At 38.2% G+C, this 25,537-nt stretch overlaps 2 protein-coding genes and 1 long non-coding RNA gene across 7 annotated transcripts in view; 2 read left to right on the top strand and 1 right to left on the bottom strand.

Annotated features, from left to right (window-relative positions):
• Positions 1-5,647, top strand: part of LOC132148957 (KAT8 regulatory NSL complex subunit 1-like) — a 65,626-nt gene extending 59,979 nt beyond the window's left edge. Inside the window, exons 8-15 of the mRNA XM_059557788.1 lie at positions 1,272-1,436; positions 2,636-2,803; positions 2,946-3,085; positions 3,168-3,286; positions 3,393-3,450; positions 4,217-4,323; positions 4,800-5,055; positions 5,350-5,647. Coding sequence (XP_059413771.1) covers positions 1,272-1,436; positions 2,636-2,803; positions 2,946-3,085; positions 3,168-3,286; positions 3,393-3,450; positions 4,217-4,323; positions 4,800-5,055; positions 5,350-5,556 — 1,220 coding nt within the window. The 3' untranslated portion in view covers positions 5,557-5,647. The remainder of the gene's footprint in view (positions 1-1,271; positions 1,437-2,635; positions 2,804-2,945; positions 3,086-3,167; positions 3,287-3,392; positions 3,451-4,216; positions 4,324-4,799; positions 5,056-5,349) is intronic.
• Positions 5,648-10,703: 5,056 nt separating this feature from the next.
• The window catches only part of LOC132148960 (microtubule-associated protein tau-like), a 30,401-nt gene continuing 15,567 nt past the window's right edge, over positions 10,704-25,537 (bottom strand). For 2 of the 5 annotated variants that reach the window (XM_059557793.1, XM_059557794.1), the window contains exons 3-11: positions 21,141-22,286; positions 19,183-19,225; positions 18,731-18,767; positions 18,386-18,449; positions 17,508-17,558; positions 17,057-17,289; positions 14,219-14,300; positions 13,875-13,981; positions 10,704-11,353 (exon numbers count right to left, since the gene is read on the bottom strand). In XM_059557793.1, the coding sequence (XP_059413776.1) occupies positions 11,138-11,353; positions 13,875-13,981; positions 14,219-14,300; positions 17,057-17,289; positions 17,508-17,558; positions 18,386-18,449; positions 18,731-18,767; positions 19,183-19,225; positions 21,141-22,286 (1,979 nt within the window). In that variant the 3' untranslated portion in view covers positions 10,704-11,137. The remainder of the gene's footprint in view (positions 11,354-13,874; positions 13,982-14,218; positions 14,301-17,056; positions 17,290-17,507; positions 17,559-18,385; positions 18,450-18,730; positions 18,768-19,182; positions 19,226-21,140; positions 22,287-25,537) is intronic. The other 3 variants (XM_059557796.1, XM_059557795.1, XM_059557797.1) reach the window with 3 other exon arrangements.
• On the top strand, positions 11,884-15,494 carry LOC132148962 (uncharacterized). Its single transcript, XR_009434987.1, has 2 exons — positions 11,884-11,970; positions 13,396-15,494. It is a non-coding gene; the product is annotated as an uncharacterized LOC132148962 (long non-coding RNA).

Raw genomic sequence — 25,537 nt, 5'->3', positions numbered from 1 at the left:
TGTACGTGGAGCATCCTTGTTTTTACCAAAATTGGGATCCATGTGGACAGTGTGTGCGGATGTCCGTGTACAGTTCTGATGAAGAAAGCAGCATCACACAGACCGTTGGGGAATGCAGATAGCCCTTGTATACTTTGGGCTAAGCTCTGTCTATCCATGCTGATCATTTCCTACAGATTGCCTTAAGGATGAGGACTTTTAATAAGGCTTTTTTTTTTTTACTGCGTAACAGCTTGGTGTTAATTATTCTGGATCTGGTTATTGCACCTCCTAAAATAACCTGCAGGCTGATGTGGGTTTGGAGCAGGTCATTAGTGCTGGGGTCTCAAAACAGCTTTGCATTTCATGTCTGTGAGAATTCAGTAACATTGAATTTGAAGAGCTGATCTTAGATCAGCAGTCCTTCCCTGTGCTGGTTGGATTAGCTGATCAAGCATTCATGTGCCTGACCTTTGCAGTGATAACCAGCAGAGCAATCTGACTCTGACCAAGCATGCCAGTAGCAGCAAGCTTTGTCAGACTAGCTGAGAGAGAGACGTATTTTCCCTCGGTAATATGAACCTGTCGTCCCCTCTAATCTGGCATCTGTTGTACAAATGAATGATGGGCGTAAAAGAGGCAGGTGACACCATTGGTGATACTCGAGTAGATGGAGGGAAAAAAGGAAGAGGAACCTTAGCACAATGAATACTAGAGTTAAGCTCTGATGCCTTCTGCTGGAGAATTTACTCATCACACTGTGTACCGATTTAGATGTTTGCAGATCATTAGGTCAGTCACTATTCGCATTAGTAAAGATGAAAAGTCCTTTTGAATGAGCGTTATGTACAATGATGTTGGGTTTGATTCTGAGAAAATGCACATACACATTTTAATGTATACCTTTAAGTAACTTATTTTTTTTAACTTGTAACTTTTTATTTATTATTAGAAACATTTTTTACTGAATGTCACGTCACTGGAATAATGTTTTCCTTAAATGCATTGTAAATAATTTTGGATGCCAGTTGGTCGAACCTTTCCTGATCCAATTTCATCTGGAAAAATGGTTTCAGCAACAAAAAAAATCCCTTGGAAGTCTTAAAGTCATCTTGAAACTGTTCACACCCAGTTTTACTTTCACTATCTAATGCTTCTCAAATCGAAACGAGATATTCAACAAGAAACCAGTTCCGTTGGACTTGTCTATCAGGAATTGAAAAATTAGTGAGGTTGATGTCGGCCAAAGCAAATCTGTTTCAGATGATAAACTCTGTCGTCTTCTCTCTCAGATGTGATGATGAATCTCCATATGCAGCGTGTGCTGAAGGGAAACTGGCAGAATCGTCCTCTTGAGAAGATCAGGCCCATCAAGAAGATCTGTTTGGGTAGCCGCGTCTCAGACCTGTCATCCAAAGACAAACATAAGCTCGCCAACTCTCTCCTCTCCACAGTCCGTAAGTGTGAAAACTACAACTAAAGACACCAAAAGACCACATTTATTAGCTTTAAAGGGCTTTATTAAAAATTGAAAATAGGCAATTAAGGCAGCTGGAGTTAAACCTGTGTGCCCCATGTCAGGAGCTGAGTTTTCTCTAATGGAGGCAAATTCTCACACCCTTAGGACAGTCTAAATATGACAGCCCCTATGCGCAGTTAAAGTGACCTGTGAGTGTCTGGCTGTCATTAGCTGCTCTCTACCAGACACTCGTTGCAGTGACTCAGCAGTTATTTCTGGCATCATATAAGTCCAGCCACAGTTGCTGACACTATTTCTTTCTTTCTTATTCCATGTATGAATTATTGAACTCTGATGTATTGTAGAGTTGAGTCACATGTAATATAAATTACTATTATAGGTAGTTTCATTATTATTTAGTCCAATTTATTGATAAATTTTGGCGATTCAATCATGTATTTGTTTTGCAAAAACATTCAGCAGATGTTCACGAATAATATTCCAAAAGTATGTACATTATGTAAAATAAATGATAATATTAAAAATGAAAAAGATCGAATTAACACGTGTAAAATAACCTTAAAAATAAATTTAAAGATTAAAATGAATAACAGTGAGGATTTAAATGAAGTTGGAAATAAAGGTAAAACAAAATGTAATTCATTGTACATAAATGATGTAAAATAAGCCAAGACAAAGTATACGGAGTATCTGGAAAAGAAAGAAAAACATTAAAACTAAAAATTGAATTAAGTAAATGTGGGAAAAACTGTTTAAAATGGCCAAAATGATAAGTTGAACACGACACACAAATGAAGGAAAAAATCTTAAAGATTAAAATTGAAAACAGTACAGATTAAAAGAGAGGTTAAAATAAGATAGGTTGCATTATTGACACACTATTTTCCTATTTAATGCTGTTCAGTTGCTCTGTTACAATCTGTATTTTTAAAAGCGCTAAATAAATAAAGGTGACTTGACTAGAAATAAACGTAAATTAATAAACTAAAATTATGTAATCGAAGACAAAGGATGCAGAGTAACTGAAACACAAATGTAAAACGGATAACAGTAATGATAAAAAAATTTAGTGATAAATAAATGTTAAAAAAAAAGTTGAAAGAAAAATTTTAATATACAGCAAAAAAAAAGTTTTATCTTCATCCATTTCATCTTCCTGTTTGCTATTTCTCTCAGGTTTGTCGCATCATAAGGTGCGCTCAGAGAAGGTCTCTCAGCAGCAGTTAGACATCCCAATCAGTGCCAGTAAACATGAGTCTCGCCAGCATTTCCGCCAGAGCAGTTCTTTTGACAGGAGTCACGGCCGCAAGAGACCTCGTGAACCCTCGCTGGACTGTACAGAGAGTATGTTGATCGTTCTTTTCATTTTTCTCATTCCTGCTTTTATTGGTTTCAGTTCCTCCTTTTATTGGTTTCAGTCATCTCTCTCTAAATCACCATTGAGTTCAGCCCTGTAACTTCAGCACTGTCTTTGATTTGTCTAAAGATGCTCCAAAGTTGAATATGGACATGGGGAGTCCATGCCCATCTCTGTCCGCTCTAAACACGCCCACCCACAGCCCCCTGATGAGACGGCCATCAATCTCCGAGACCTCCACACTCCTTCACCTCAACAGCAGTGCTGCCGTAAGATGCTCTTCAAAGCCTTCCGAGTCTATTTGTGTAGACGTGAGAATGAGTTACTTAGATCTATATGTGACCCTTTCAGACTATTCGCCGACGGAGAGGAGAGAGCCCCTTTGACATCAATAACATCGTCATCCCCATGTCTGTGGCCGCCACCACCCGAGTGGAGAAACTACAGTATAAAGAGATTCTTACCCCAAGGTCAGAGACACAAACTGTCTTTCCATACCCGTTTTCATTAGCCTTATATATTCAAAGATTTGTTCTTTACTTACTATATATGTTGCCCTTTGCTTTTTCATTGTAGTTGGCGAGAAGTGGACATTTTTGCAAAACCAATATCTGAAGAGGATGATGCAGTGGAGGTATGGCCATGCAGTTGGTCACCAAACAGTTATTTTAGGCTGTTTCAAGCCTGTAAGCTGCTACAAGCTTGTAAAATGATGATGCCCCAAAATGCTTTCTTGGTAGGCAGCTCAGTAGGTTTTGAGCTAAAAATGGCTGCCAATATGAAAAAAATTTAGACAATTGAAAACCCATTCAGTATGTGTTTCCCATGTAAATGAACTGTCTGTGACTGGGCGATGTTATGGTCATGTATAACCACTTGAAGATGATCACCTATGCATTTTTGGTCGAATACAATCTCGTCTTGTTTTCTTTGTATGTAATATTAACTCATTTTATCAAACCAGTCAACAAACCAGCTTATTTCTGACTGGTAGATGGTGCTAATATTGTTGTGAACACTGTAAACTTAATATGGCTCTGCCATCTGAATATTTCAATAGTTTTGTGAATGCATACTTAATCACTCATTTGTAAAAAAAAAAAAAAAGAAAAAAAAAAGAAAAAAAAATAGGTGCACTGAGACAGCCTTGTGGAACACCTGTACTAATGACCTTTTGATGCGAAAGACAATTATTTACTTATACACGAGTTCTATCAGTTCAAAAAGAAAAGTACCACTTAATGATTATTGGGTTTACACACAGCCACAGTAATTCTGTAATTTGTGATTTGGCTTGTTAATGTTTAATTTTAGGACTCCCTTGTCATTTTTTTTTTAATTGCCTGCACCCCTGAATACTGCCTGGTGTATGTTTTAATAATCTTCTCCCATTCTCTCAGATTGAGGATCTCTCTGATGTCACATTCTCTCAGCTTCACTTTCCGTATGAAGGGCAGGAGCGATCTCGTTGGAGTGCCAGCAGCATCGCAAAGAGAAGGGGCAGCAGGTGGGGGAACACAGCTTATACTGCTTTTCTTTGCCCTTTTTAGGAACAATTGCAATTTAACAACTTTGCGTCAGTCTGAATGTACCTGACCTTTGTGTTTTGTACTTCATGATGGCAAATGAGTTAAGTTTTAAACAGGAGAGAAGAATTGCAGTGAAAAACAATTCCAGGCTGTTCACTTACCTCAACATGAATGAGAACTTACTGAAGCAAAAAGTATTACAATGACGTCATCTCAGACACATTAAGAATGATGCCTGTTCCAAACCGTAATAGGTTTTGATTAGTTTAGCTGTCGTTGGATTCTGTGTTGCATTCTTATTTCAGTCAAACTCCACCAAAGTTTGTTTGGAGGCGGTCTGAGACCCACCTTGGTTTGATGTTCACCAAAGTTCAGATGCCAGTTTACACTTATTCACCGCATTCATACCAGAGTCTGAACACACATGATGAGGGGCTGATCGTTTTCTCCACAGGTCATACAAGTCTGAGGATGGACGGACCACCCCCTTGCTGTGTGGCACAAACCCCTCCACGCCGCAGCCCACGTCTCCAGACACGGCACATTTCCACTTGCTGCATGAGTACAACTCGGTGGCATCTCCATCCAGCCCGGTCAGTCCAGAGATGCTGATGCTGTCCGGCCTTCACACGCCCGGCTCAAGAGACTCCCAACGGCTGCTGTCCAACGAGGACACGCGCTGCTCCACCCCAGATACCTATGAGGAAATGGTAGGCTCCTGATATAGAAGCACCATCGATCAGTTAACTAGAATTTATGTATTCTAGTGTTTCATGTGAAGCTAGAGGCTTTATTGTACGTTTAAAGTCACGTGCTCAGTTGTACTGAAGTGCACTTACTACAGGGACTGCCCCACTAGTGAAGCCAAGGTGGAATTAGGAAACAAAGAAACTTCCGGTTACCAGACAGATTTTTTTTTTTTGCCCTTTTGGTGCATTTGTTGTCTTATGTGTGCAGATATTTACTTAGTGTGTCTCTGTTTTTGTCCCCTATGGGCTCCCCAGCCGGTACAGCCATGGGAATGCCGGACATTTCCGCTGGATGTGGATCCACAGCAGGAGAGCGAAATCCATCATAGTCCAGCTGGCGAGGGACCCTGTAGGACCATTCGACGGGTGTCCGGGTGCAGGTCGTCCAAGTCGGAGTCTGACACTGGGCCTTCATCACCTCTCGGCGATGACGGCACCAAGCCCAAACCTACTCACCAATGAAGCCTAGACTGCCCACCCACCAGCTTTCAGAAACTCCTGAAACAGCAGCAACATAGATGAAAAATAAATAAATAAAAAATGAATGAAAGTCCCTGTTGTTTGATATTCAAACATCAGTAAATTCTTTCACGGTTTTTAGTGAATTGTATGGAGATATATATTAAGACTTGTTTTAATTCAGTCTTGCTTTTGGGTCACTGAAGAATAAAAATATTAAAAAAAAAGGAAGAAAGAAATTAGCTTTTTTGGGCTAAACCAAAATATGAAGCTCAGAAACGTATTGTATATCGCTGAAGAGCACTTCCCCCTTAGCATGCTGTTGTACTGAGGGGCTCAGCTTGCATTGTGTGTGGTACCCTTTCAGATTTTTCCAATATCCCACATAAAATTACCCATTCAGCCTTGAAGTTTATACTGGAGTGATAAAAACATTGAAATAAAGCCAATAATAATGATTAAGCGAGACTTCTGAGAAAGTCCAGATGCCTGTCTGTTTTATCTGTGTGAAAGCACTTCATTTCTCGACACATTCCCTGCTTATTTTAAACAGACAACCTTCCCCATATTTGATGCCTGGGAATTGCATAAATTCCAATATCTGGATTGATTTGTCCCATGTTCTCTTGAATAATGTGGTTTGTCTGTGCCCCACTTCTGTCAAAGTGACGTGGAGAGAGCAGGTGCCTTCATCGCAGCCAGAAAACGAAAGTGATGTGTTGCTCTCATGTGCTTTTTAAATGCCTCCGTTAGATTAGAGCAGGAAATTGGTCTCTTGCACGACAGTTGTCCATAACCTTACGATCTGCACCTGAATAAACATGCGCAGGACGCTAACATTTAAAACTAGATTCCACTCGCTGCAGCTCTGTAACTTATCACTGTGTAATAAAGCGTGTAATTTCTCGTGTGGGTGTGAATTTTGAAGCACTTGACATTGCTGTGCATGATCAGGTTAGTCCAGAATCACTCCAAGATAAACTGAAATGTGCTGCCACTTGACTCAGTTTTTCTTTTGACTTGGCTCCAACCCCAAGAGCTCTTCCATTGATTGGTCAGATCTAAACTTTTGTCTTCGTTTAATTAATGAAACCCACTCTGCAATACCTACAGCCATCGTCGAATCCCATAACTTGATGTTTGAGTAATAATGTTAGCTGGAGTGCTTGATAGGAAAGGACTTGGCAACTTTTCATTTGTTGCCTCTTCAGTTGCTGTTGGTCACAGCTCCGTTTTTCCAACGATGAGGAACGATTTCTGTTAGTTCCCCAGTCAGTGAGTCACTGCTTGCAACTCCCTCCTGTTATTTTAACTAATATGAATGTACTAGTATAATAGCGGACACCAGTTACTTAAGATTTTTATAAGTAGCTTCTCTGTATCCGTCGTCATACGTTTCTAGCTATTGTAGCCATTTGTTCTTGTATAAGGGGTGTCATGTAAACCAGAAATCCTTAATATATTCCTTTTCACTGGAGCGTAACAGCGTTCGTAGTGTCAGAGACATCTCATCTGTTGAGGTTGTGTGGCAAATCATAAGGGGACCATCCAAGACTGTCCCATTTCCTGCTGAGAAACCCACCACCCCTTTCATTCTTAATATCATTAATTATGGTTTAATGTCTCTCTGTCTCTGTGGGGGTCTCTGTACTTATCAGGCAAATGTACCATAAGGTTTGACTAGCTTTCAAAAGCCAATATTGTATCGTGTGAGTTATTTTCATACTTTGAATTTCCAATGTGGTGAATGAGGGTTGGGTGAGTCTGGTATATCCTTTAGCATGTAATAGTTTGTACAAAACAACAAAGTTTATTTTGTATATACCTTGTTTGATTCTTTACTGTGTTTGATGTTCAGGCTGTAGCTGTCCTGATTGTCTAGGGAGAAGACACATGAGAATATTTAACACTTTCTTTATGGAGAGACAACATGAGAAAAAATAAGTTTATGGATAATGGGCCAATCTGACAGACAGGCAACGTTTGTGCTTCTCAAATTAAAAGTGAATTATATTGTACTCCAATGTCTTCTGTCTTTCTATTGTTCTAGAAACTGTTTCAATCTGGTTCATATATGATAATCATTACGGATATTCTGCTTGGATCAGTAAGGATTTTGGATTGGACCTGGCATTTCTTTAGCTTTTATATACATTTTAATGTGAAACCTTGAGAAACCCAATACAATTGTTCACACTAATGTTAAAGGTGAGTGCAGAAAGGTTGTTTACTCATTTATCTGAACTGTAATGACAAAAATAAATGTCCGCTCAGGTAAATCTACCAGAAACCGTGTGAAACAAAGCTAAAAGACTACTAATAATTGATAGATTAGCAAATTACAGGGATGTTCTTTTAGTAAATTGGAAAGGCACAGCTATTTACAGTATTTATACTGACGCCAGCATGCAAATTCAGAAGAATTTGGTTACCAAATGCATAAAAAAGAGGTGATCTTCGCTGTTAACTGTTATTTACTCCGTTCCACAATATTCGTCTTGTCATGTGATCTGAACGTGAGGCGACCCGCTCCATGCAAATTAAAACCGCGTTCATTTGGCTCCCGATTTCGTCATGTGAGTGTTCATGATTTTATACAGGTTTTTTCATTAGGTTATTTTTTTTTTCACTAAAAAAAAGTTCCATAACATTGTGCCTTTAAGGATATATCTGTGTCCCGTCCACTTCTTAATCTAAGGGGCAACGTAAACCCTTACGAAAAATAACCATGGTTTTATTATAGTAAAACTATAGTAACCCATGGTTTTTTGGCGTGTTGACTACCATTTGTATAACCACAGATTTACTACAAATACCATGGTTAAACTACGGTTAATATAGCAAAACCATGGTTAATTTGTGGTTACCATGGTTTTTTTGGTTTTATTTGTAGTAAAAACATGGTTAATTTTCGTAAGGGAATGAGACCAAAAGAGTAGTCTTTCAGAAAAAAAGTAACTTTACACAAGGCAGTTTAATACGGACTTTATTTCCAAATTCACGTTTACAGCAAGGAGTATCAATGTAAACCAATTAATAAAACACATTACGATAAAGACAATCACAACGGTCAAGCTAGAATAAAGAACTGCAATGAGAAGAGAGGAGGAGCAGAGGCGGGAAATGAAACTCTGAGGAGAGATAGAGACCTCGCGAGCGGTCAACACATGACCGAACAGTCTGAAACGCAGCTAAAACATTTTATCTGACAATTCTGTTCTTCAGCTTAATCCACACGTCTAAATGCTCAGGTTTATGTTCGCAGCATGCTGTTCAAAGGACTGCCACAGTGTTGGGTTTACAGCAATCCGTCTAAAGCTTCTCAAAGAGTCACGTGAGAGAGATGCATGTGGCACTAGGCAAGTACTTTACTCGTATTGTGGATGCTGGATGCAGATTTCCTCCTATTTTACTTAGTATTATTATACCCCTTTCTAAATGTACATCTAAATGAGCAATGTAGTTTGTGTAAAGGCAGCTAAGTGCATTCACTTTCAAATGAGCATAAAGCTGCAATGCACTGCGGATATTAAATAAAAAGCTTAGTGTCAGATCCAAATCAGTTCATCTGAATACTTTCGTACATCTTTTAACATCGTCTACACAATACTATTAAAAAAAGAAGTGTGTAACATAAACCTGGATTTTAGCAGGTAGTTTCATTCCTTTAATCGTCCACTTTTTTTCCTCTTTCTTTGCATGTTTTAGGGTGAGTTAAACACTCTAGTAAAGGTGGTTTTCTAAACAGTTGGACGGGGATGTGGTGACTGGTTAAAGACCAGTCCATTGGGTGAAGTGAAGTCCATTGCATGCTGGGAATGTGCAGCGTGAGAGCGTTGTGCTTTGGATTGAAGGCTTTAGTACTGAGGGGAGCTTGGCTGATGTGTTAAACGTCCTGCAACAAATGAATCAGCACTGTGCTGCTGTACATGACTGAATCCATCTTAGACCACAGAGAATCTTTAAAACACACAGTTGTTTTCTCAAATGCAGCTGATGGACACCGGGAGCCACTTGTCAGCTGTCTGTTCGCAATATGAGATTTCCGATATGTTAGTTATTTTATGAGTGCTTTGAAATACTCTCATGTCTTTTCCATTGGTCCATACAAACATTCTTTGGAACAGCATTTTGTACACAAAAGCTGAAATCCATCAATACAGAAGCATTGTGACCATACAGAGATGAGTTAAAGGAAACAATGAGAGAATGTACCGAGTGATATCAGTTGGGGCTTGTGCAGGGCAAACTACTTCAGAGCTCAACAATAAGGATGACAATGTGGCCGTCACTACATCTTTTATTTGGTCTCATAATTTTTTATCATTGCAATCATTCTTGTTTTATAGACTGGAACTTCAAGTGATGTATTGGATGCACTGAAATGGGTTGTCATTAATTAGAAAATATTATCAGTAAGGTTTTGCGTTGACATTTATGCCCCACCCCCCCTTTTTTTTTAAATGTTTAATTATTTGCATTAAATCATTTTTAAAAGATAATATCAAAGTAAAATGTATATTTTTAGACACAAAATGTGAACAACTGTGAACGGTTAAACAAAAATCCTTAATGTGGAGCCCTGTACAACAGCTTTATTTCAAAGTTTTGTATGATTTTTGTATATTGACATTTGCTTTCTTCTCTGTCAAAAGAGTCACTAGAAGCCAAGCAAGATGATTTAATTCTTCCAGTAAAATCGAGGACAGATGAGCCTTGAGAATCTGCTGTGGAGATGAATGAGGATGTGCAGTTTTAAAGAATTCACAGAGTCTGGTACAGAAATATCTAATTTATGATATTAGAATTACAGCGTCCCAGACTCATCTGAATAATGATTTATCAAGTCTTAACGGTTTCATTTTGGATCAAAGACACAATTGAGGTGTTTAGAGAGTTTAACAGTTTTTATTAAGAATCAAAGCATGCACTATAGAGTTAGGTCTTTGATTTAATGTCTTTGAGTTAATTTTTTGATTAAATTTTGTAATTTTTTTTAATTTTTTGAGTTAATGTCTTTGATTTAAATAATTATATAGCAGGCCACTATTTCAGTTTAATATGTGTCTACTATTCAACTATAGAGAGTGTTTGAAATGTTTCTGTCCAATCAAATTCATAGCCAGTATCATTAACTCCACCCTTCCAAACCATGTAACATGTTTGCCTTCCCTACTGCTGCACGTCAAAACAGGAGTGCATAAGTTATGGTAAATCAAAACATTCACAATAAGGCAACGAAGCAAATACAGCTTTGAAAGCAAATTACATTGTTGTTCTTTTAAAAAACGGGGTTACAAAACAAAACCAGGCTACTCAGTGCTGTAAATGACCATTTGGGGATCAATACACCACCAGCTCCTTTTAAATTGAAATTTTTTCTTTGTTGTTTTGATGATACTAAGCCAATACCTGTCTCTCCGTGCCAGGAGGCGTAAAATTATTTCACAAGCAGACAAGCCGCTGCATGGGACAACCTTTAGTTAGGAGAAATCCGACAAGCACCTTATTTGAAAGGACTGAAGGAAATACATTTGTAACTTTTTTTCATTTTGTCAACTGCCAACACGTTTGGGCTGGGGGCTCACAGGCCTTGTTTAGCGAGGGAGGCTGACACCTGGTCAGCTAGCGTGGACAGTTGTGGGGAGTCGGTCATGTTGATGCTGTCGGAGGAAGACACGTTGCTGAGACGGCGGGGCGATCCATCCGTGGAAATGTCGGGGGACCGGCACACGATCTCAGCGCCGTGGTCGGTGCGCGCTTTGGCGTGCTCTCGGAAATTTAGCTTGTGGCTCTCAATCTGAAGGAAGGAAAGGTGGAATTTGGATTAAATTGGATGGATATGAACAATTGTCAGGTTTTGTAAGATAATACATGCATAAAATAAAATGAAAAGTCCTACAGTATGTATTGTTTGGGGTCACTAATATTTTTAATTTAATTTTTTTCTTTTTTTATCACCAAGGCTGCATTCATTTGATCAAATACTGTACACACTAAAACAGTAATATTAGAAATATAACGATTCTTATTTTAATATATTTTGAAATGTAGGCCTAATTTAATATATTTTTATCAGCCATTTCTCCAGTCTTCATTCACATGATCTTTCAGAAGTCATTTTAATATGCTGATTTACTGCCCTATAAATATTTTTTATTATTATCAGTGTTGGAAACAAGTGTGCTTTTTGTGAAAACCTCTTTTTTTGTTTGTTTGTTTTTTATTTAAAATATATTTGTAGCATCTTCATTATCACTTGTGATCCATTTAATGTCCTAATTTCTTAAAAAAAAAAAAAAAAAGCTAAATGGTTTTGAGTGGTTATGTTAAAATCTGCTCTCCCGTTTTATTTTCAGAGACAGCTGAAGGTCACACAGTAAGGCTGCCCCTCTAGTGGACTTACATGGCAATCTGGTAAGATGAGTCTTGTATACTTAATATTTTATCATAAAGCTGCAGAACTAGTCTTCTTATAGTGATTTGCATATACCTTTTTAACCCATCCAATTCATTTTAATAAGCATAGTTATATTTGCTTATATGACCGGGACCAGAAATGTACTAAAATATTTATTATAAAGATAATGCACAATTGAATTGAAATAAAGACTTATTACAGTGCTGACAAGATTATTCCTAGCACAGGACATAAAAAGCATGTAATGATGACAAGTCAGTCAGCTGTGATATACTTACTGAGGCCCTCTGACTTAACCAGACTGTTCCCTTCAGAGGAGGGAAGGTCAAAGGTCATGTCACCATCATTAGAGTGAACAGCATCCCCATTAGAGGAAGCATTTGCGGCCTGCGGCTCTGCTTCCTTCTCCCTCTACAGCATGGACGCCACATAGTCCACAGGGTTATGGGTAAACAAAACAAAATGGGTTGGGATGCAAATTATGAAATGAGGTCATGAAGGGATAAAACCCACTCACACTAGAGGGATAAGGGGTGAAGCGGTCTCAACACTCATCAGATATTTCCAAGTAAGAGTGCCGATCTACTCTATCATCTTCCTTCGGATCAAATAATAATGTCTATCAATGAGTTAAGAGCAAAACTAAAGCTGTTTGATCAGAAGACTGAAGTTGATTTATTTATGTGCTCTGAATCCTTAATTATGATGTACTGTATCTAGTGCTAGACTAAAAAATACATTTAAACATGTCACCACCCACCATAAAGCATTCTTCCCAATTCACAACAACTGGACCAACTTATGAAAGCATATGACATTTGAATGAATTCTATGAGAGTTTTACTGATTCATTAAAACCTTTCATCTGAGATCCAGATCCATGATTTTACATAAGTTTATTAGCTTTAAAGTTCTCAGATCAGCACTTCTACTTGATTCCTGAATGTTTCTGAATGTGAACGCATAAAAGCGGTAGTCAGTCAGCGGTTTTAGGTTGTGTGTGATAAAAGGGGACACAGGAACAGCAGATCGCTGAATGGAACAATAGTTAGCACTAACCAAGGGAGCACTAGAAAATGCAGCGATCTTAAAAATGATTGAAAACGTGCTCAGTAGAGAGAGAAGATGAAGGAGAGCAAGACACTCAGCTTCTATCATCCAGTAAGTTCTCTGCAGGACGTTTATTTCATTTGCTACATACTATAGAAAATCATCCTACTTCATTTATTTAATGCAGAATTATATGGAATTAATTAGAACTTAATAATATTAAATGTAATGCCCTTGTATACTTTGGTTTTGTGTGTTGAGACTACATTAATTCAGATATAAGGAGGCAAGGTTTCTTAAAGCTACAAATATTTTCATTTAAGAAACAGATCATTTACTCACTCTCATGTCATATGCTTTTCTCCCTTTAGTTGAACACAAAGTAATTCTGCATGTCCTGTTTGTCTTTGAAGCCCGACAGCCCACATTCACTTTCATTAAATGAGAAGAGGAGCCGAAACATTCTGCTAAACGTCTCCTTTTGTGTTCCATGGAAGCTATAAAGTTATGTAGGTTTGGAACAATATGAAGCGAGTAAATACAGACCGTGTTTAAGATTTTGGATGAAATAAATATTTAAATAAATATTGGACCACGGGATAACATTTGCTCTAGATTAGGTGCAGAACAGTAGGTCTTAAAGACGTTTCAAAGAAGTTGGCAAAAATATGTGCAAAAGAAATACACTAAAGTCTGCCAAGCAGGAGCAAGCAAGCATGCTGACCATAGCAAGATCTAACATGAAGAACACTTTGTATTATTGTGAATTAATTCTACATCCAAATGACAAATAATTCAACACAGTACTGTACATTAGTAATTCACTAGAGACTCATGGTCAAGAACATACCTTCTTCTGTCCTCCCTTAGGAACATGTCCAATGTTCTCCAGAGATCCAACCTTTGACTGGGCTTTGAAGTCCAACTTCTCAGATTTGATCTCTACATTTCCACCTCCTAAAATACAGATAGAAGTGTTCAGATTCTGTTTAAATAAAAACTTTCCCAACTGTTTTTAGTTAAATGGAGTTGAAGATAGAGTTAGGGATGGCACTTCCAATCCAATAAGGTACAGTAAATAAAATGTAAAACTTGCATAAAAAATGAATAAGCAATTTTCGTTGTCGTGTTTGGCCTTAAAATACCTAATGGCATTTTGTTATACTCTTTCTTCATATCTGACTCAAATCTCACCAGGTTTGTGATGAATGTTGGCCTTGGAGCCACACTTTGATTGGACGTTGCTTAGGTCGATCTTTTTGTGCACTATCTGAACCTGAAGCAAGAGGAACAAATGGAGTCAGTTATCAACCAGAGCATTTTGGAAGGAAATGAAGCACATGCTCGGGCACCTGAGGAGCTGATGATCTGGAGTAGGAAAATTACCATTATTCACAACAAAAGGGTTCACGGGACAGAGAAGAAACTTACTTCCATTTATAGGCCACCACAAAATAGATATAAATCCAGTTTACTAGACCCACACTTCATGCAAATGTAACGGAGTGACGTATTTCAATTTTGTATGCATTTAGACTGGGTTGACATAACATATATGATTGACTGTATTCCTGTTTGTCTGAATAGATCTTAGAGGGCATTTAGAATTGTGTAAATACTCTTTCAAACAAGAATTACGACATGAAAATGTCCCTCTCTGTCCCAAGTCAGAAAAGAGATTCACTCTAAATGCATCACTCAATATTTTAGTCAAAGGCACCCAAGGGCTTATAGATGGAAGAGACTGTAATGCAACAATGCATGTTATATCCTATTTACCGTCTCAAGAGAAATTCAGATATAACTAGATTTACGTCTGAAGGCAATACCAGCACTTGTAAGGCAATGAAACAGCGTCTTTAGTCAAATGATCCTGAAGTAGCACACCTAAGGATGAAATTATCTACAAAGCAATCTCTGAAATGAGTTAAGTAGTTCAAGATGATAAGAGTTGCAAAAAAGTATGAGTGGAAGAATAAATTAGGTATTTGAATACAGATTAATGGATTTGAATTCGCCTTGCAAGCACTGTGATGATGCACATGCTCAGTTTCAAGCACTCAAGTGAAGATCCATATCCCTTGGAGTTTTGTTTCTGCATATCTGAATACCTGAGACCCCTTCACAATCTTCACCTGCAAAGGAATCTAGGTACATGCATGCAGTCTACACAGCAGCACATCTGCAATGCAGCAACATCAGTCAGCAATCCAGGTGCATCACCAAGAGGAACCAGGAGGAACACCAGGTAAGAGGAGATGCCAACACTGGGGATTCAGGCAAGTGAAATTAACCTAGTTTTTGCAAAGGCATCTAGATGGATGTCTTGCCCAAATGCATTGCCAGTGTAGACTTGCCAAAAAGAAACAACAACCTGTAGCACCTTATAGTACAGCTCATAGCTAAAGCCATCAGTCAGATCACATTGTATTTGTTTTGTTTCATCTCTTGCAAAAAAAAAAAAAACCTACCACTTTCACAATTTTCTTAATTTCTATCTCCAACGGGTGTTCACGAGAGCTTCTTCATCTTTTTGTCCCATCTTCGAGAGCACCATCACACATGCATGTTGTGTTGAGGCGAGACCACAGCTTTTATGATACAATCCATACCGTGAGCACTGTACTGTTTGCAAGCAGAGGAAGAGGAACACTGCTGCAATATTTGTAATAATCTGTGAAGAATTCAAAATTGAGGAGGACTTAAAACAAGAATATACTAACAGTGTTTTGAACCACTGGAGTAATATGGACCAGTTCCATGATGTTTCTACTACCTTTCTGGGTGTCAGTTACTTTGTGTCAAGCTGGAACAGAGTGATTTAATTTAAAATATCTTAAATTGTTTTCTGAGGATGAACTTAAGTCTTGGGGGTTTAAAACAACATGAGGATAAGTAATTAATGACAGAATTTTCATTTTTGGGTGAACCCTCTTTAAAACGGTCTGTTAGAAATATTCAGCAGTCATAGTCAAAGTTTGAGTTGTCTAAAGGCTGGAATCCAATACACGACTTTTAAAATCTGAATAGATTTTCAAAACAAAGATCACACACTACCAGACTTTCATGTTGTTCTGATCACAACAAACTCACGCAGAATCGTGCACCTTGGTGCTTGGAGACGTGTGAAAAATGAAAACGTGATCTAAAATATCATAAACATGTTTTATATCCTCTGACTGGATGGAATCATAGTCTGAGGCTGAAAAATTGTAGTTGGTAACCATCATACACTACGTGATTTTCTATGGAATCAACTCAAATCTGCAGACTGGCTCTGACGTTCGGCGACTAGAATCGACTTCTCCAGACTGTAAATCAATACATATCAAATATAATATATTGTGTAACTTAGACATAAGTGTGAAATATCCTGAAGTATCTGCTCCAATTCACAAATCCTTTCACAGGATAATTCATAAACATAGTCTGTGGTAGGGTCCTATTTTAATCAGAAACAGCTGAAATATAAGGTTTTATTTGTTTTTTCCCTTTTTTTTTTACACTATTTTACAATTATATCTAATGTTAACTGCTTCTAACGATACTATTTTTCAGACCAAGGAGTTCTAACCCTACCAGTTACTCACATTACCACCACCAGGAACATGCTTGATATTGTCTTTGGATCCACATCTAGACTGAACATTAGTAAAGTCAATCTTATTCTGAACAATAGTCACCTGGAAAAGGACAAGGAGAGTCAAGAGTGTTAACCTGATGCTCTGCAAAAAGTTTTTTTTCTTTCAGTAGCTTTTCTGTGTTGACATACTTCCAATTTACAATCTGAAAAAGGTTAACTAACTCTCCCTGACCTGAGTGAACTCTCTGTCAAATATCTGAACCTAAGGAATGGTGTTCAGATAGAAATAATCCAAATGTCCACATAAAAAATGATTGGCCTACTTCCATCAGATGGGGTCAAAGTTGTCTCCTCAGTCTTTCAACTTTACAATAAATGCATCCAAACCAGCTGGCTTAGTTTTCAGACGTTTGATTTTACCAGTTGAAAATCAGGCATGACAGAATTACCTTCCCGCCTCCAGGCTGGTGTTTGATGTTTTCAGTGGAGCCGATCTTGGACTTGACGTTCTTCAGGTCAGGCATTGGTGCAACAGGAGCAATCGGGGCACGAGATCTCAATGAACTAGGTGATTTAGGAGGGGTGCGCACCACTGCTACTTTCTTCCCCTGTTGTCCAGGGGTAGATGACCGACTGGCTGGGCTGCTGCAACCACTTCGGTCTGGGGTTTTAGGTGAGTCAGCTAAAGAGATAAAAAAAACATATACTTTCCTACTTTTTTGCTCTTCTGATTATTTACTCTTTAGTTAATTATACTAAAGTAAAGTTTTTTTGCCTTCCAGTCTATCTTTGAAACTTTATGGAATATGTAGAAGCTTTCATGGAATTTTGTGCAGTTTTTATTATTTTAGCAGTGCAGATTTTTCGATTGGCTACAGCACTTTTTTTTTTTTTTTTTACCTCTTTCAATGGACCCTGGTCCTGTCTTTCGCTGCTCCATCCGTGAAGCAGCTGCATTTCACAAATCAAAGTGGTACAAATCAATCATGTAAACTCTCTATAAATAGAGAATCACTCCCTTGGGATTTTATAACCCATTTCAAGTAGACAGATATTGTGTACTTCCTGAAGACTAGTTAAATCGTACACAGTAAAACTTTTGCAGTTTGCTTTGCAGTGAATACTCGCTTATGAATTTATAGTCAATGTACTTTCATTTGTCATGTCATGCGGAATGCTGGAGTGGGATTATGCCATTGGAGAAAGCATTAAAAAGGGAAATGTGTTGTAAATTGAGAGGACTCCATTGCCTGAAAGTACGGAGCCCCACACATGTCATGCAAAAAAAAAAAAAAATTAATTGTGCGCATGATTTACTAATTCGTCCCCTCAATGTACTAAAACGTGCACACGATTACTATTGCATTTCCCTCGATTTACTATTGCATTCCCCTGATTTACTATTGCATTCTCTTGATTTGCTAAATTGTGCACTCGATTCAGCAAATCGAGGGAACGAATTAGTAAATTGTGCGCACAATTTAAAAATCGAGTGAACGAAATAGTAAATCAAAGGAACACAATAGTAATCGTGTGAACGTTTTAGTACATTGAGGGAACGAATTAGTAAATCATGCGCACAATAAATTTTTTTTTTTTTTTGCATGTTATGTTCGGGGCTCCGTATGAAAGTGCTTAGTTCACATAATAATGTTAAATTTCCTTTTCAAACTGTTAGGAAGGGAAAGTAAATGCTGAGTCACCAAGCACCCTTCCTTTTCATGGTATAAAACAAAGATTCATTTGGACCCTTGAAAAAAATTCTAAAAATCACTTACCAGGGACTTTAGTGCCAGCTCCTTGGGGTTTGGCACCCCCTGTCTTCGTCTTGGCTTCTCCAGGCTAAATATAAACAACAAAAATGTTGCTAATACTAAGTCTTCTGCTTTTTTGAGCTAGTTTTTAATAAATATATAACCATTTAAATCCAACAAAACAGAAATCCATTAATTAGCTTCTCTTTCTGCTCTGGTAATAAGAATGTTCATGTTGTCAAGTCTCAGGTGCTGTAAATTAAGTCTTCTCACAGGTTTCCATTTTGGGGGGGACTTTGTTGTCAAATGTTCACAACAATTTCACAGCAAATTCTCTTGGCCGATGGTCAGACAAGAGACAGAACTCACCGTGGCCCTAGACTCTCTTGCTCCTGCACTGTTGGGCCTTTTTATAGCGTTTGCAAAGCGTGGACTGCTAAAGCGACATGATGGAGTTGAGGAAGAGACTGGGGTTTTTTTTGCTGAGGATGCCTGCGACTGAAGACCCTTTTAAGGGGGCAGAAGTGGGTCTAGCTTTTGCATGCGGGGTTGTTGTGAGTATCTTATGTTTTGAGATGGTGATAAAGACAAAAATGCAAAACAATGGCAAAAAAGCGGTCAGTAAATTAACTTAAAAATGAAGAGATGCTAAAAATTAAGGAAAAATAAAACAAAAATACCAAATTATAATCATACTAAAATTGAGATGATTTAAATTAAATGTACATTATTTTAAAAACAAATCATTGGCTCCTCTCAGTTGTTGTGTTTTTTAACTAATCTGGCTACAGACTTACAGCTATAATATTACACATGATAACGACTCTACCTTTTTGTCTGGAGTTGCCCCTGCTCCAGCCTTGGCTGTAAGAAAAGAAGGAACAGTAAATGTAAGCTCATATATTCACATTTTAGTGGCCTGAATCGAGATTTAAAAATTATCTAGATGTCAGTATACTCGATTCAAAGAAAAGTTTATGTTGATATGGTTTTACATTAGTTCTCAATGTGATTTATCGGCTGTGATGTTGAAAGTCCTTTTCCCAGAAGCAGCTATTCCAGCCTTTCATTTTTGTATGTTTGTTTATGATAGGCATTAAGAAACAAACACTTATTACAAGATGGAAATTCTGTCATCATTTACTCATCATTATCCTCATGTTGTTTGAGTTTCTCTCTTACAAACCAGGGGTGCGTTTCCCAAAACCATAGTTGCTAACCTGTAAGCAACTTAGTTGGTTGGCAATGGGAAATTGTATTGCAACCAACAAAGATGCTAACTTAGTTAGCAACTATGGTTTTGGGAAACGCACCCCTGGATGAGTTTCATTCTTCCGTTAAACAGGGAAGTTTATTCTAAATCTTATGAAGTCATTCTTTAGCTTTATAGAAGAAACAGACTGAAATCACTAAAAAATCTGTCCTAGCTCTTCTTGGTGGATTCATAACTAATAATCCAGTTCACACAACAAATGAACTGGTTAACTGGTCTGCTTCTCAATTTCAGCTAACATATTGATCCAGTTGCCATAGTTAACAGTCCAATGGAGATATGGGGATATTCCTTGAACCCAGTCATCCGGGTTTAGTGTAACAAGAGGGTTAGTAAATGATGACAAAATGTAAACTTTAGGCAAACTGTTCTTTTACAAGGACCTTTTTTGGCATTATTTGACTTGTGCTCAACCTTGTTTTATTATTAGAAAATGCAAAAAGTTACAAATGTTTTAACCTTGTACAGGAAAAAAAAACTGTAGATTTTCTTTTCCCGAAGTAAACAGCAGTGCTTGGAAGGCAGCAAACGAATAGGTTTTGTTTTCTATCTGTGTAAATAAAATGCACCATCAGAACTGTCATTTCTGGTGTCATGACAAGAATCAACACATAAATTGACACTTTCACAGTTGCTCTAAATGATTAAATATATACAGATAATAGAAGACCAGTTGGAGAATTCAGTGGCAGATGAAACCAATGGCAAATTGGTTAATTAAAATGTATTTATTTTATTTGTTTATTAATCTCTTATGTAAAATTTTTTTTATTTGTTTGTTGGTTTATTTCCAAGCCTGCAAAGACAATAACTGTGGAGAAGATGAGCAGAATGATTTAGTAAGTTGCCTTGCAAGCACCAAACTTAGTTTGCTAAATTGCTGAGCTAAAAAAGATTGCCTTGAGTTTGTTTGAATTTTAATAATTAGTGAGTGAGCTTGTCTGATCTTTTTGTAGAAGATGTCTGCACAGCTTTGGGAGACATTTAGAGGGCTTTTGTCTTGAACCCAGCAGCAATTGATGACCTTTTCCTTTCAGCATGTGTTAAAGTCAACCTCATCTGCATAGGCCTTTGGGTCCACTTAGTTGTATTTAATAAAATAGACATCAGGGAAAGGGGTGGACCCGTAAATGTAAAGCACAGTTCTGTGAGTGATACATTCAATTTACATGCACAGGTAACATGCAACAGAGAGGGGCAGGTGAAAACTGTGCCAGCGGTAACAATCAATGCACAGAGTTAGTCACAGACACAAGCAAAATAACACTGACCACACACAGAGATAGAAGTAGAAGAGATAGACACACAGTGCACAAAGGATCTATAGAGAGAGATTTTGTGGCTACAAGCAGCCCGTTTCTTTAACAGAACACACTCTTATCATAGTGTGCGCTTTTCAGAAAGGGGGCTGCATAGTCCTACTGATCTACTATAAAAAGAAGAGAAGGGAAGGAGAAATAAAAAAGAACTGTGAGGGGTTTGGAGGAACAGAATGGAAAAACAGACCTTTGGATGGGACACTTGATTTTCTGGCCGGAGCAGCATCTTTAGAGGGAGATTTCTGAAGTTTGGGAGCAGATATAGGGGAAGGAGTAGCAGCAACTGAAGCAACGGGTTTCTTTGTTTTTTTGGCTGGAGATGCTTTGACAGGAGTTGCTTTGCTTGGTGCTTTTGTGGGCATTACTTGGGCGCTGGGCTTAACGGCATCCTTGGCTTTGGCGGCAACAGGTTCGGGTGTGTCAACAGGCTGGACCTTCTCTGTATCAATGTGGTCAACATCGCTCGTCTCCAAAAATGTATCCCGCTTGATCTCTTTTGCTTCTTCAGGTTCTCTATGTTCCTCTGCCTTAGGCTCCATCTTGGGTGCAGCAACTTCTTGGGAAGACAGAGGAATGGTGGTCAACTCCTCTTCTTGGTCAGGTTCTGGTACCTCTACTTTTTCTTCTTCCTCCTGAGCATCTGTTTGGAAGTCTGTTAGAGATGATTCCTCTTGGGTACGGTCGGCAGCAGCACTGAGAGAAAGAAGTGATCCCGGATCTGCCCTGCAGGAGTTGGGGCTCTTGTTTTCTGGTGGTGTTTTGTCAGAGCTGCATTCCCAGCCCACAGGACCACCCTGATGAGGATCCTGAGGTTCTGTGTAGTCAAACGAAAGGCCACGTTTTTTAGCTTCCTCTGGGGTCATGCGAAGATGAGTAGGGGTTTCATGTTCATCATGAATGTTGTTGTCTTTCTGGGTTGACAAGTCTGGGGTGATAGAAACTCCAGTTTCTTCCTCTTCTTCACTAACTACTTTGTCCTCTTCCTCATTCTCTTTTATGTTGATAGCACTTTTGGGAGCATCTTCCACACCAGGAGAAACAATTCTCTCAGACTTCTCAGTTTCATTTTCTTCTTTCTCCTCCTCCTCAGATCCACTGGCACAATGATGGTCAGTCATCTTTTCTGAGGGACTCCTCTTCACCTGGCTATCGAAACCTGTGATCCCTGAACCCAAATCATCAGCCAGAGTGGTCGTTAGTGGATGTGGAGACACTGGAGACTCTCTTGAGCTGACAGAGCTCTCCTTTTTCCCATTCTCTCGCTCTCCCTCCCCATCCACTGATGCCACACTGCTCCGGCCATTCTTGGGCGGGCTTCCGGGTGTTAACTCTTCTGATGACATGAAAGCAGAATAATGGGAACAGCCACAGACAACACTGCAGAATTAGCAACACTCAACCTCTCCACAGTCAACATTAGAAGGAAAAAAAGAAAAGGAATCAAGGAACTGAAAGGAAGTAAATGCCCAGAACCACGTAAGAGGCTCAAACACAACACAAAACACAAGTTCTGTTTTCATGTCAACTTAAACATTCCAAAAATCTGTTTTTACACACTATACTTTGAGTTAAAGGCACTTTTACAAAATGGATGCTTTGTAATCTAAAATAGCAAGCAGTACACTACATACTTTTAAAGAAAACTGGTAACTACAGTGGCAAAAGGAGAGGGTCAGTACAGTAGGGTCAATGGGTTATGGGATCAATGCTTACAAAAGTTCCTCACTCATTCAATCACATCAAAAACAATCAAAACCATAACTGTATCAACTGGCAAATCAGACAATATCCACAATGACCCACAACATCTCTGTGAGCTTCAGTGTGTAAAGCATTGATGACTGGTACCAAAATAACCAGTGAAGCAATGAATTGGTGCATTGTCCGTTAGCAAGTATAATTTAATGCAAGGATAGAACCTTCTGGATCTGATCTGAGCAGTAAAGCATGTGTTTCACATGTATTCATTAAATTAAAGTTTTAATTATAAGCCTTGTTATTTTAAAGACTTTTAATTCTTAGATACAGTGGTGCAAGACAGAGCCAATATAAACATTTAATTAAAAAGAATATAGAAGTGGTTCCCATTAAGATCTCTTATTTGATTTTTGCATGTATGCGCAAGCAATGAAATGAGATTGTGGTGGTATATGACCCCAGGTTTGTTTAGATGTAAATCCTCTGAATTTTTACATTGCAGGGGGATAAGGGGTGGTGAACCCACCATACCTTCTCCAGCTTCTGCTGTCCCACCAGAACGGTCAAAGTTGTGTAATCACATGGAAGCAAATCAAAAGAACAGATGAGATACAGAGAACATTATCATCAGCTTTGGAATTCTTTTGCCCAGTTCAGTAGGTGAACTGATCTTATTAATAGTAATTTTGCTAATAAAATGTATTGTCAAGATGCTGATTTTGTCATTGATGGGTGTCAGACAAGCACACTGCTTATCAACATATAGATCACGGGAAGCAAAGAAATTTCCTTTTTTTTTTTTTAATAACCTTCCTAGAACTAGAACTACAGCATACAACATGTGTAACGCTATCTTAATGCCAATGTCTCAACTAGACTGCTAATTCTCTGACAAGATCAGTGAGTTTGTGGTTCTGGGAAGTAAATTATAAATGAAGCTTTTGTGAGGTAATTATACTTTATGATCTATGTGATGACAGAAGGTGGTCTTACTGTGTTTTGTGTGTGTGAGAGATTATTGATATTATAATTATATTTTATGTAAATATATTCATTTGTGCAATTATTGTACACTATAAATTCTAATTGAAAGTCAAATAGTGCAGTTAAAATAAATCAAGCCACTACATAAATCCATTAAATGTGCATTATTATATCTCTGTTTTGTGAGAAGTATTGTTATGTGGGTGCTTCAAATAAACTCAGAAGTGTGAAGAACATGTGAAGGCTTCTGTAGTGTAACATACAGCGCTCTGATTTGGCATTTGACAATGAAGCATTTCAGCATTTCAGTGAAGCAACAGAAATATATTAACACTGCAATATTCTATAATAATAATAATAAGAGCTGTTATTAACTCTTTTGATTTAATCTTAGCAATAATTCTTCAAATATTATTTTATTATTATTATAGCCTATATGCCCGGGTCACAGCACCAGACAGGTACATCTATCTAAGCCATTAGCAATGCTAGTGCTTATTTCATTTACTCACTTACTGATTCACCATGTAAAATACCAAATGGATGCTCTGGGCACTATTATTTAGTGTAGTACTCACCCTGCCCAGAACTTACATTATTATGCAAAAGGAGTGGACTTGCCTAATAGCTCTATGACAAGTATCAAGTTCTGAGCTTTTCCTGTCCTTGGATCCTTTAAAGTGATCGTTATGTTGCTCAGGAACACTACTTCCTTTTGCTACTGAATTTTGCAACCTTGAAGGCATGCAATTAGCTTTCAGTGATTTTTTTCAGTGCTGCTTTAAATCAGCATATCACAGCATCAGCGAAAAGTTGCCAAAAAGCTTCAAAGAACATGGCAAGGTCACTCCTGAGAGGTTCCAGGCTTATTGCTGGTCCAAAAAAGTCTATGTAATTTTCACTGTTAACAATGAAATAGATTTTTTTTAAATTGAAAAAACTATTATGAACACACAATGCAGGTGAGACGAAATGTCTTATAAAAGCTATTCTTAAAGTGATAGTTCACTTTCAAATTAAATTTTGGTATGTTTTAGCTTACCTCAAGGACATCCAAGATGTAGGTGTCTTTGTTTCCGCAGTAGTTCCCATTTTGATATTTTTAGGTCAAACCGTTCTTATCTGTGACTCAAATAATGGAGGTCTATGGTCACCACCTCTAAGAGCATGCACAGAGGAGTCCAAATTAAACAATTCCCCATCATAAGTACACATTGATGACCTAAGACACGAAACGAGCGGTTTGTGTAAGAAAACGAACAGTATTTATATCATCTTTACCTCTTGTACACAACCACGTCCAACTGATCTGAGGGCGCACGTGCTTCCTATTGTGTGACGTGTGCGCGGGCTCTGGCTTAGTCTGCGCAAGCGCGGAAAGCTCCGGAAGTGATTCTCGTGCATGCATGTCACTCATGGGACCAAAATGTATTTTCGATGCTTCAAAAAATTCTAACTGACCCTCTGATGTCACATGGACTACTTTGATGATGTTTTTCTTACCTTTCTGGACATGGACAGTATACCGTACACACAGCTTCAATGGAGGGACTGAGAGCTCTCAGACTAAATCTAAAATATCTTAAACTGTGTTCCAAAGATAAACTGAGGTCTTACGGGTTTGGAACAACATGAGGGTAAGCTTTTAATGATATAATTTTAACTCTTTAATGTAAGGGTTTGTGTAACACATTGTCATAAGACTCACAATCACTGTGTAAACCTCTAATCTCTCTGAGGGTGGAAATTGTGATTGTCATCTCCTTTGTCCTTCAACACATGGAAAATAAGGCCCAAAAAATATATTCAACAAGACGTTTTACCATTGACCTGAATGAATATCTTCACAGACATTTGAAACCAACACATGGCTGAGTGGTGTCACTGTCAGCATGTGTCAGG

This window comes from Carassius carassius, chromosome 9, assembly GCF_963082965.1.
Source record: "Carassius carassius chromosome 9, fCarCar2.1, whole genome shotgun sequence".
In the NCBI taxonomy this organism is placed as follows: Eukaryota; Metazoa; Chordata; class Actinopteri; order Cypriniformes; family Cyprinidae; genus Carassius; species Carassius carassius.
This window is presented reverse-complemented; position numbering and strand designations above follow the sequence as displayed.